The sequence below is a fragment of the Emydura macquarii genome, unplaced genomic scaffold (assembly GCF_026122565.2).
Source record: "Emydura macquarii macquarii isolate MOO-44397 ecotype Brisbane River unplaced genomic scaffold, CSIRO-AGI_Emac_v2 contig_1170, whole genome shotgun sequence".
Classification (NCBI taxonomy): domain Eukaryota; kingdom Metazoa; phylum Chordata; order Testudines; family Chelidae; genus Emydura; species Emydura macquarii.
Genome location: NW_027131307.1, coordinates 2,011,917 through 2,024,280, shown reverse-complemented (window position 1 = coordinate 2,024,280; position 12,364 = coordinate 2,011,917). Strand labels below are relative to the sequence as shown.

Sequence of the window (12,364 nt, the reverse complement as noted above, 5' to 3'; positions counted from 1 at the left end):
CCAGGGAGTGTTTCTCTGTTTGGCCTGCATGTGTCCCAGAACAGGAAGAGAAAGCTGCTGTTGCGAGGGAGAAGGCTCGTCTCCAGGAGATGGATGAGGAAGAATACGACGCTCTCACTGAGGAGCAGAAAATTCACTTTGATAATGAGCTGCTCCAAGCGCTACGGGAGCGGAAAAAGAGGTGTGTGAACTGTCCCTGGACAGCTGCCTGGGAGTGCTCCTTCCCTGCTCTGCCCTCCACAGGAGACACTTAGGTGCATGTCTGTGGTTTCCTTTCCATTATCCGTGCCCTGCGCCATGCACAGGCACTACCGCTTGTCAGGTGGTTTGTCTGCTTTTATCCAACAGGGAGTCACAGATCTGAGCAGGGGAGTGGGATGGGGGCAGAGTATACCTCAGAAGAAACAGCTGGATGTTCTGATTCTCCTCCTTGGTTCAGGATGTGGGAGGAACCGCTCACAAGAGTGAGTGATGGAGCCTTTGCTCTCACATAGTAGGAGACTAGTAAGGACCAAACGACTTGCCTTCTTTTGCCCATTGTGGCTGAGTGCATAGTGCACTGGGCTGGGATTTTGGAGACCTGGCTCTGGCCTGCAGGGTGATGTTGGTCAAGTGATTTCCCTGCTCTGTGCCTCAGTTTCCCCCTCTGTGAAATGGAGATAACGATACTGACCTTCCTGTGTAAAGCACTTTGAGACCTGCTGGTAAAAGGTGCTGTATACAGCTAGGTATTATTATGCTTTAACAATCCCAAATTAAGGATGTTGAAAATTCACCTGTAACTTTTCTAGAGACACAGAGAGCTCCTTCTATTCCCTAAAAATCACATATGACCTACATTGGCTCAATTTAGATGTTATTTTCACAACAGAAAACTTGTTACAATGCTATTTGTATAGTGCCACTCTTATTGACTTAATATGGATAGAAGCACTAGCCATAAAAATTAACTGTAGCCAAAGAGATGGGAGATAGAGAATTAGGTTCTGATTCAGAGAATCAACCTTATTCAGTACGGGCTCTTATGCATTTACTTATCTTTAGGCATGTATTAACGCCCCACTGAAGTCAGTAGGACTTACGAATACACTTAAAGTTAGCATATACTTGAGTGCTTTTCTCAGTCGAGCCAACAGGCAAAATACCTGCATGCAAGTTTCTGAGTTTCCCTTTTGTTCTTTCTCTGGGGGCCTGAAGAACATTCACTGCTACAGTGACATGCTGGTCATCAAACCTAGATAGAAATTTGTAATCGTTGCTACCATACGAAAGAAGAAGTCAAGGCCAAATTTTGTTTCCCCAAAAAGAAGAAAATGTGTTTGTTTTTAAATTGACATGAGCTCGTTTCTATATTATGTGGGTTTCCAAATCAATTGTCCTAGAAGCTCTGCTGACCCCCTGGTCCCTTCTGGCCTTAGAATCTATGGATCAATCCTCAAAACCAGATTGGTATTGTGAAGAGCATAGATTTCCCAGGGCTGTTGCCGAGCTGAGAGTTTCTGATGAGTTTGTTTTCTGTCTGGTTTGCTGAAGGGAGCTGGAGAAGTTGACCCGAGAGCTTGAGGAAAAGAGGCACCAGCAGGAACTGGAGCGTTTGCGAGAGGAAGAAGAGATGAGGAAGAAGACCAAGCGGTGGAAGAGGGATTCTGGAAAAGAAAAAGATGAGGCCTTGGGAAAGAGAAGCCAGCTGGGAGGCAAACAGGTATGTGGTTACGCTAATAAAGATGTTTAACTCTGCCTCATGGACCTTATCCTCTGACTGACCCTGTCTGGAGGTTCAGTCACACGTCATTTGCTAGGCTAAGGAATCAGTAGCCAGTAATGAATATATTACATGGGTCTTTTTCTTGAAGGCAATTGGGAAACTTCAGCTCATGCACAGCACTGTGCTCACTCAGTTTCCCAGCTGAAGTATAGGGCACCCATTCTCTACAGACCACGTTGGCTTCCAGTTCATTTCTAGGTGTAATTCCACAGGTTGGTTTTGACCTAGAAAGCTGCATATGGTTTTCACGCCTGGCATGTTGGAGTTGGCCTCCCTGCTCATTTTGCCTCGTGACATCTGATCTGCTCTTCGTGACAAGCCAAAGAGTCCTACAGCTTTGGGCGGGAAGCACTGGACAGGCTCTGGGATGTGTTAAACCCCGCCCCATGGTCTGACAGGGATTGAATCACTTTATCTTCAGGGTATGCTGCCAGGTCTATCATTCACTAGGGCCTAATTGTCAGAGGTTCTTGGCACACACACTTCCCATTGACTTCTGTGAAGTCTCCTGGAGGAGAGGGTAATTTTATCAGAAACCTGGGCTTGTCCAAACCACTACCCTCGTTGCTGGCATCTCGAACTCGGACCCAGGAGAAAGCAGTAGTCTTCCCATTAAGAGACGCTGAGGATAACATCATGAGCTTGCCCTTGCACACTGGTTGTGGGGAGGTTCTGCATCAAATAAGCTAGATTGGAAACTCTTTGAGGCAGGGACCATCTTTTTGTTCTGTGTATGTACAGCACCTGGCACAATGAAGTCCTAGTCCATGCCTATGGCTCCTAGATGCTACGATAATACAAATAATAATCGTACAAGCTATGAGTTAGTACTTAACCACGTTCCTTCCTTTCCCATCACCCTGCCCCTACAGGGTGCTAGTATCTCCACCGTCAATAGATCGGACCTCAGGCTGAATGAAGGAGTGGAGAGGAAAGTGTCCGTCAGAGAGCGTCCAGATTCTGTGGCATGTGACAAGGAAGACAAGAAAAAGCGGAGCAAACTCACTCTTCCGGATGTCCTCCCTCTAGGGCTCTTGCCACCCCCGATCCTGGAGCAGGAGGAAACCGAAAAGGAGGTGATAAGTGACAGTGAGAAGAACCTGACACAGAGGTTTAAAATCTATGAGGCTGCACAGAAGGAAATTGTCCAGATTTTGTCACTCTGGGACCGGGTGCAGGGTATCCAACTGCCACCGCCAGGCCTTGAGGAGACCCAGCATGAAGCAGAAGATCAGCGTCAGGCTCCGTCTGGCCGAAAGGGCCGGAAAGACAGGGAGAGGGAGCGTCAGGAAAGACTGGAGAAGGAGAGAGCTGAGAGAGAACGGCTGGAAAAGGAGAGAGCTGAGAAGGAGCGCCTGGAAAAGCTAAAGGCACTGGAGGACTCCAAGGTGTCTGGGCTGGAGGGAGAAGGGGCAGAGGCAGCAGACAAAGACCAGGACGTGGGGGTGCCATGCTTGCACTTCCAAGTACTGAGCTCAGAGGACTCCAGTGGGAAGAGGATAATTGAGAGTGGAAAGCTACCAGCAGTAGAGCAGGTAAAGCCACTGTCTCACAGGGTGGGAAAGAACACATGCTGCTGGCTCTGGAGCACTCTCCCAATCTAGGGCTCACGATGGCACAGCTCTAACGCATGGGTGTTTGTTTCACACATTGACCCCAGGCTCTGCAGCTGTGCGGTTTTACGAAGTTGTAAGCACTGCCTGAGAGGTGCTGAGTGCTGGGAATTGAGGAGCTCAGCTCCTCGCCAGATTGGGCCTAATGAGGATTGTGCACATCATATAACCTCGTTCTGCCTTGGTTCCCCCCTGTAAACTTTGGGTGAGGATGCTCACTGTTGTTAAAGGTTAAGTGCTGTGTGCTTGTGAAGCACTCACAGGATGTGTCTACACTAGAAATGTAGGTCGACTTACAGCCACCGCAGTGGTTCATGTCCACATGACCCTTCTTGCACATCCTCACTAGAAGTGCTTCCACTGACCTAAGAGGGGCAGTGTGGGGAACTGAGAGCGGAGAAGAGACGCCAGGGCTTCTTGCTTCCCTGTTCCCTGCCGGAAGTGGGGAGGAAGCCGCCTGGGGTTTTTCGCCTCCACATTCCCTGCCAGGAGTGGGGGGAAGCTGCCTGGGACATCTCACCTCCCTGTTCCTCACCGGAGAGGCTTCTCCCCTTGCCCACTCCACCCACTCCCAGCTGAATTTCACAGTTCCATCACTGAGCCACAAAATTGCCAAGACAGCCAATGTTCCCAGCTGGGGAGCCGCCTGGGCTTCTTACCCCAGCTGCCAGCCGGAGTGGGGTCCAGCTGCCCAGCTCTCCAGGGGATCTGGGCGGGGGCAGCTGGGCTCTAGCTTCTGCTGTGAAATTGACAAGACAGACAACAGCCTATGGAAGTTTCTACAGGGACACTGCCTCACCATAGCTAATCGACATAAGCCCGGCACCTCTTTTGGAGATGAAGTTATTATGCCGGTGTGGCAGGGCACTTACATCAGCGAGAGCAAGGCTGTAGTGTGGCCACTGTTAGACATAGTGTGGACATAGTTAGGTCAAGGTAAGCTGCCTTATGTCGAGCTAACACTGTAGTATAGACAAGCCTATTGCTGCATTCCTCAGAGAGGTAAGAGTATGAGGTTAATGATGAATGATGCTTTAATGAAAGGGTTTCTCTCATGACTTAGATCCTGGATGGCTTGGGGCTCGGTCCCTCTGGACCACCCATTCCTCCGACTGCCTTTTTCTCCGTGATCCACTATCCAGAGAAGCGGATGGCTCATGTTGCAGGAGACGCCCTCAAGCACTTCACCTTCGTTGTGCCAGAAGATACGAATATGGATGAGGAAAGGAAGGATGCAGAGGGCAGTGCAGATACTACTGTTGCTCTCCCCCTTGTGAAGGTACAGGCCAAGTGGCAGTGTTGATTTGCTTTCTTTTGCAGAAGGTCGTGCGGTGATAGGAATGATGGGTCTGCTGAGCTGCAAGATCTGACCATAAAATGAAATTAGCAGTGGAGAAATGACATGTTCCTGTGTCTAGGAACATTTGGACTGACACCAATCCTTAGGCCTACTCTGTGTTTGTACAGTGCCTTGCACAATGGAGTCCTGCTCCAGGACTGGGGTCCTACATGTTGTGGCAATGCAAATAATAAATAATAATAATAACCCTTAAGGCCTACATTTTCTGAAAGATGTGAGTGCATGGCACCTGATTTGCACACACTGTTACCATGACTACACACACAGCTGACCCATGGCATTTCCAACTGGTCAGTTACACAGGCAGTTTTCATGATCCCTAGCATGATCGTGGTAATTGTGCATACAGACTAGATGCACAGTTGGAAGTGCATGTTTGTGAAAATGTTATCCAAGCTGTTTCCTACAGCCCCGCCTCTGACATTGCTGACTTGTAAAGAACCACAGCTCCCTTGCTAGAGGGTTAGTGCTGTCTTGTGAACCTGAGCTTGGGCCTTAGTTGAATTAAAAAAACATCTTTCCAATTCCCCTTTATATAAAGAATTATTTTCATTTCAGCTCTGTTCAAAGCACAGAGGGAAAATCAATGTCAGTCAGCAAAGAGAGGGAAGAGATGTTAGGGGAAGAAAATTGAAAGAAGATTACAGAGCATGAAAAGTAACAAACAAACTAAACAACCCCATTCTCGTGGTAAAAATTTTAGAGGAATTTCACAAGGAGAGATTTCCTTTGTGAAATGAAAAAACCAAACAACAAAGGATCTAAATCCTAGGCAGAAAGAAGCCATTAATCAGGTGTAGGGTGGATGCTTATTACTTGTTATCTGTCCCATTGAACAAGCTGGAGGCCTTATCTCAGGAACAAGGCTAAGGCACACAATGACCCTAACCATCGAGTCCTGCTGCTTAAACATGACTGGGCGCTAATAAGACCCCTGCCTCTGTTCTCAGCTTTTCTTTCATCTCAGTGCCATTGCTCTTGGCTAGGCACTGTTGTGCTTTGGTAGAGTACTTTGCTGCCTCTCCTTTGGGGGCTCCTGGGCCATTTCTGACTGTCTTTTCCTGCCCTGGCACTGGGTTGCAGGAAGAACAGATCACTCCGACCAAAAGCAGACTGAAAAAGGACAAAGTAGAGCCCAGCCGCGAGGCTCAGAAGGATAAGCGCAGCACAGGCCGCAAGAAGGGGCTTCAGGGGCCAGCCCCCGGAGCATTGACACCGCTGTCAGACCTGGACCAAAGCAACCTGATTGGGGAACAGTCCCAAGAAAAGATCCTCAGGTGAGCTACCAAGCAGCTTAGCTTGATGCATCCTAGCAGGGAGCTGGGTTAGTACGAGCCCTAGAGACTGGAGGACGGTGATGTTCCTTCTGCCTCTGGAATTCGCAGGGGTCCCAGCAGGCCATTCAGACCATCGGACTGGCTGTGAAAGCAAATGCTATGTACAGTCCTGAGGGCTCTCTGCTGAGAATGCCCTGCCTCCAGTGGGTCATGGGAAGAGGTAACCTCTCAGGCAGCCGCAATCCAGACACACGGATCAGTATTAAAAGGGAACCCCTTGAATTTCTCTCAGAAGCAAAGAAGCAGTTGTCAGAGAACTAGTATAATAGGCTCCCTTTGGCAAATGGCACTGAGCAAGGCAGCAGCCTGCGGGATGCTGCATGTAGAGAGCATGGGAGGAATCCAGTACTGCAGTCCCAGAGACGGTGGTGTGTTCTGCTCTGACACTTGCATGTCCTCATTCCTGCTGCGGGCCAGGCCCTGACCCAGCAGCCAATCTGGCAGGGATCCTGGATTTTTGTGTTCTACAAGTTGCCCCGGCTTTCTGTGTCTCTCCCTGGCACATGAAGTGTTCTCTCTCCCTGCCAGGCTGAGCAGCTTCCGCTGGATGGTGCCTGCTAACGGAGACGTTGTCATGAAGATACACTTCTCCTCCACCATGGCGGGGCAATTTGATCAGACCCTGAACTTTGAGATCCTGGGCACGCGCCGGCAGTACCAGCTTTACTGCAGAGGCACCTGCACTTACCCTACCATCAGCCAGGACCCCAGGTAAGTACCTGCATGCCTGGATGCTGCTGGGCTGCGTCCCTGAACAGATTGTCTGAGGGCTAGAGGAAGCCTGAGTTCCTGTCAGCCTTCCCCACTCGTGGAGAGGTCATCCAGCTTTAATTTACATTGTGCTCCAGCTCCTCGGCATTGATCTCCCTGGCATGTCGGCGAGTGGTGCAGGTAGGGGAGTCTGAGAGTAACTGAGCTGGGGGAAGCTGGTTACAACAAGGCTAAAGATTGAGAGTAGATGAGACCCAACACGTCCCTGTTACTGGGCTGCAGCTTGAACTGTTTAGGGTTTTAATTTGGGCAGGGAAACACAAGTGGATACTTATGCGGCCCCCCAGTATCTGCTGCACCCCTTGACCTGAAGTAGTAACAACAAACAGCAAATACATGGTTTCCGTCAGCAGCACCCCACTGTACAATAGTTCCAGGACCCCTGTCTGAGCACCTCACAGTCTTTGATGTATCTAACCTCACAATATTCTTGTGAAGTAGGGTGGTGTTATTTTCCCATTTTTCACATGGGGAAACTGTGGCATTGAAAGGCAAAGGGACATGCCCAGGGTCATGTAGGAAGTCTGGGGCAGAGCCTAGAGTTGAACCCAGGTTTCTGAGGTCCTAGGTTAGTGTAACCACTGCTCTAACCATCCTTCTTTTCTAGCTCCTTCCTACACTCATCTTTTAACCATGCTCTCAGGGAGCAACCATATAGTAACTGGTCGCCTGTTTAATCCAACCTGCACCACTCTTTACACTGAATACTTAGGGCACAGGGCCAGGGAACAGAAACCTTTTACTGTACAGGAATGGATGAACCTTGCATGGAAGGAGGGGTGGATTTGTGGTCACCTTTGCATGGTAAAGATCCTGCTCCGTGGCCTTGAGTACATTCCGCACGAACCTCCAGGAAATGTCAGTTTGTAAAAATATTTGGGGTTTGGGAGGAGTGTGATGCCTCTTCTTGGCGAGATTAGGGAACTGGAGTAGGAAAGAGGCTGGGCCTTTTGCTGGGGGGGGGGGGGAGCAGGGAGAGAGTACTGACATTTAATGTCATTCTTTGTTCCTGAGTGCAGGGAGCTGATCTTGAATCTGCTGTCCCTCAGGCTGTGAAGGGCTTTGGGGGGCTGGGTTGAGATGGGAAGTCCGTTTTATGGGAGGATTTTCAAGAGTTTGATTTTGTTCTGGCTGAACTGAAAACCAAACATCTCCAAATTCTTGGTGACAGAGAACGAAAACTCAGCGCTGGGGCAGTCCTCGTGGACACCAGGGCTGCCCAGGGGCTGGGTGGGCGAGCTGGCAGGAAACTACACAACGTTTTGATTTCGTTGCCCCAGCAAATTCAGATTGAAAGACTGTTGCACCAGAATTTTTCCAACCAAATCTAGATAGAGACTTGTTAGCTGCTGCAGCTCCTCATATCCACCTGCTTCTCTGCTACAGGGTGGTATTTCCCCACCGGAGGAAGAGTGCGAAGCCTGATGACATCATCTTCAAACACTACGTGATGAGCTCAGGGGTGTTCCACTTCGGTCCATTGCTGTGTGGAAAGTCGAGAGACAGGTACTGACAAAAAGGAACAAGAGTCTAGTCTCCCAGCACTGCTTCATGACATGAATGATGCCTTATTACTCTGAATGGCCCAAATGTGCTAGGCAATGCATGGTAACCAGCAGAGACACTGCCCTGCCCCGAGTTATAGTCTAACAGAGAGTGGCAATGGTCATAGACACAAAGGGAAGAGTTGGGAAAAGAAGAGGGAGGACAAGGATCACAGTCATGCTTACTCACCAAGACGTGCACATGTCTTGATAATGAGAGATTCCTGGCCATGGGCCAAATCCTTGCTCAGTTCCTAACTCAGGCAAAGCTCCCAGGACTCCAGTGAGGGCATGGGGGGAGGCAATGTGACCTAGTGGCTAACCCTCTGGATGGGATCTCAGAGACTAGGGTTCTAATCCTGGCTCTGCCACTGCTTTGCTGAGGGGCCATGGGCAAATCACCTCCCCTCTCTGTGCCTCAGTTTCCACATCAGTGTAATGGGGATAATGACACTGACATCCTTAGTAAAGCACTTTGAGATCTATTGAGAAAAAGTGCTATATAAGAGCTAGGTTTTATTACAATATATATAGATTATTGGTAATTATTAACAATCTGATTAGTAAGCATTTCAGGATTTGGTCCACAGTGTTGGTTGTTTGGGTTTTGTTTTTTTGAAAGGAGATCTGCAGGAGGATAAACATTGGCTTTCTGCCTTTTTTTGTTCCTTAGGCCATGGCGACCCTAGAAAGTTTTACTTTTGCTAGCATACTGCTGCCAACTTTGTTTCATCAGTAGAACACATGCACAGTTGGTTGCTTTTGCCAGTGCTGTGCTTCCTCACCACAAGAGATTATCAGCAAAAACACAGTACATAAAGGAGGCCTAAAAGATTTTTAGTTATTGCTATTACTGGAGGTGGAGGGAGTGATTAATGTTGTGTTGTTGTCTTTTTAAACATTAAAAATTCAGTTCTTTTCTGCTTGGGAACTTTCTGGATGACTGGAGAGCTAGTGGTGTTTTGGTATCACAAGAGATTGAAATCTAAGCAAGTGAGAGCAAAAGGGGATTTTTAGTCAGAGTAGCAGTGCTGTTTTTCTTATGTTTCTTTAACCATTTAACACCAAAGCCTATTTCACACTTTGCGGAAAAAAATGTCTTTGTCCAGGATTCAGCATTTCCTTCCCCACCCCTTTCAGGGAAGGTGGGAAACATCCGGGAACACAAGGAAATTTCCTGGTATTTTGAAGGGCAAGTCTACACTACAAAACTAAGCTGACCTAAATTATGTTGATTTACAGCCAGCACAGTAACTAAACTGCTTGTGCATATCCACACTACTTATTGTGTCGGCAGTGTGCATCCTCACCAGGAGTGCTTGCACCAATTTCACTGTCAGTGTGGGGCATTGTGGGACAGCTCCTGAAAGGCAGCAACAGTTGATGTAATCTGTATTGGCACTGCATCAACCGAACTACATGGCCCTCAGCGCTGCGCCTTTCACGGAGGTGGGGCTGAGTCGGTGCAGTGGGCGAGTCACACCATTGGGAGCTGCATGTTAGTGTAGATGCGTACAGAGTTAAGTTACTGTATGCTGCTTTACCTCGACCTCACGCTGTCATGTGGACCAGGCCTAAGGTGAAAGCCAAGCAGAAAAGTTAACTATTTTTAATAGCCTCTCAAACCCTATTTATTAATCATAAAGAAACAAAACAAATGACCAGAAAAAGCCATAAGCCAGATGGATTTTTGCTTTTTAGCTCACCTTTAAAATAGCTGCTTCTCCTTTGAATGACCTCTGCAGAATCGCACTTCGAGGATCAATTAGTCTCAGTAGCGTGATTCCCCAGAGGTCACTCATAGCACTCGGTTACAGGTAAGTAACCCTCACTTTTATAATGCTTGTTATGTCAATGATGTTTGTGATGGGGATATTTTGAAAGGCTGTTTTTAAAATAGCCTCGTGTTAATGGGACAAAGTGCATGCATAGATGCATAAAAGGAGGTGCTGTACACGTGGAATAAGAAAGGATGAAGGTGTAACAGTTTCTCTGGCCTGCTATCTCTTCTATGGAGCCTCTCTCATTTCATTTGCAGATACAAGGCCCTCCGATATCCCAACAACTCCGAGAAGATAACCATATTCAATGTATCCCCTTTGGAAGCAGAGGTGTTTTTCTGCTTCCAGCATGACATCAAGGCAAACACATACCTCTTGGATCCTCCCACCATGACACTCAAACCCAATGAGAAGCAGGTAGGAGACAAACAGGTACCACAGTCTCAAGAGATTTGGGAGCCGTTTTCCCCTCTCAATGAATGTCCTGTTCTCTCCTTCTCTTTGTGGTGCTGTTCCAGGAGCTGAGCATATGGGCATACCCCACCGCACCTGGCATATTTGAGGACAGCATCGTCTGCTGCATTAAAGAGAATCCAGAGCCAGTGGTCTTCCGAATCTGCTGCCAAGGGGTGCGACCCGAGCTGGAGCTCGACCGCAAGCAGCTGCATTTCGAGAAGCTGCTGCTGCACAGGTGGGGATTTCGAAGGATAGTCACAGCAGAGCCTGGAACCCGCTCTGGGGCCAGGCCTTGTTTGGTGTTTCCAAGTTGCTTATTTTGACTCAAGGGCTTGGATTTTGTCTCCACTTTCTCTCCTCTGCTCATTCACTTGGGGGAGGGTAACTGCTACTGGGAAGCATAATTCTCAGCCCAATGGTCCATCTAGCCGAGCATCCATGCCAGGTGCTTCAGAGGGAATGAACAGAACAGATCATCCTCAAGTGATCCATCCCCTGTTGTCCATTCCCAGCTTCTGCAAACAGCAATCCCTGCCCATCTGGCTAATAGCCATTGATAGACCTATCCTCCATGAACTTATCTAGTTCTTTTTTGAATCCTCTTATAGTCTTGGCCTTCACAACATCCTCTGGCAAGGAGTTCCACAAGTTGACTCACAGAATCATAGATCTGGAAGGGACCTCGAGAGGTCATCTTCTCCAGTCCCGTGAACTCAAGGCAGGACTAAGAATAATTTAGACCATCCCTGACATGTGTTTTCTAACCTGCACTTAAAAATCTCCAATGACGGAGATTCTACAACCTCCCTAGGCAATTTATTCCAGTGCTTAACTACCCTGACAGTCAGGAAGATTTTTCTAATGTCCAACCTAAACCTCCCTTGCTGCAATTTAAGCCCATTGCTTCTTATCCTATCCTCAGAGACTAAAGAGAACAATTTTTCTCCCTCCTCCTTGTAACAACCTTTTTATGTGTTTGAAAACTGTTATCATGTCCCCCTTAGTCTTCTCTTCTCCAGACTAAACAAACTCAATTTTTTCAATCTTCCCTCACAGGTCAGGTTTTCAAGACCTTTAATCATTTTTGTTGCTCTTCTCTGGACTCTCTCCAATTCGTCCACATCTTTCCCGAAATGTGGCATCCAAAACTTAACACAATGCTCCAAATGAGGCATAATCAGCACGGAATAGAGCGGAAGAATTACTTCTCGTGTCTTGCTTACAACATTCTTGCTAATACATCCCAGATGGTGTTTGCTTTTTTTTGCAACAGTATGACACTGTTGACTCATATTTAGCTTGTGATGCACTATGACCCCCAGATCCCTTTCCGTAGTACTCCTTCCTAGGCAGTAATTGCCCATTTTGTATGTGTGCAACTGATTGTTTCTTCCTAAGTGGAGTACTTTGCATTTGTCCGTATTGAATTTCATCCTATTTACTTCAGACCATTTCTCCAGTTTATCCAGATCATTTTGAATTTTAACCCTATCCTCCAATTCACTTGCAAGCCCTCCCAGCTTGGTATCATCAACAAACTTTATCTATGCCATTATCTAAATCATTGATGAAGATATTGAACAGAACTGTACCCATAACTCATCCCTGCGGGACCCCACTCAATACGCCCTTCCAGCTTGACTAAGCAACGGGACTACCCTGTCCTTGGTCTTCCTCTTGCTTCTTATGAATTTGTAAAATGTTTTCTTGTTGCCCTTTATATCTCTAGCTAGTTTA

The 12,364-nt window shown here is 47.7% G+C and overlaps 1 protein-coding gene across 1 annotated transcript in view; it reads left to right on the top strand.

Moving 5' to 3' along the window:
* Positions 1–12,364, top strand: part of HYDIN (HYDIN axonemal central pair apparatus protein) — a 293,633-nt gene that overhangs the window by 227,716 nt on the left and 53,553 nt on the right. The window contains exons 44-52 of the mRNA XM_067546885.1: positions 40–181; positions 1,534–1,702; positions 2,638–3,300; positions 4,442–4,657; positions 5,822–6,015; positions 6,604–6,786; positions 8,233–8,352; positions 10,429–10,588; positions 10,690–10,862. Coding sequence (XP_067402986.1) covers positions 40–181; positions 1,534–1,702; positions 2,638–3,300; positions 4,442–4,657; positions 5,822–6,015; positions 6,604–6,786; positions 8,233–8,352; positions 10,429–10,588; positions 10,690–10,862 — 2,020 coding nt within the window. The remainder of the gene's footprint in view (positions 1–39; positions 182–1,533; positions 1,703–2,637; positions 3,301–4,441; positions 4,658–5,821; positions 6,016–6,603; positions 6,787–8,232; positions 8,353–10,428; positions 10,589–10,689; positions 10,863–12,364) is intronic.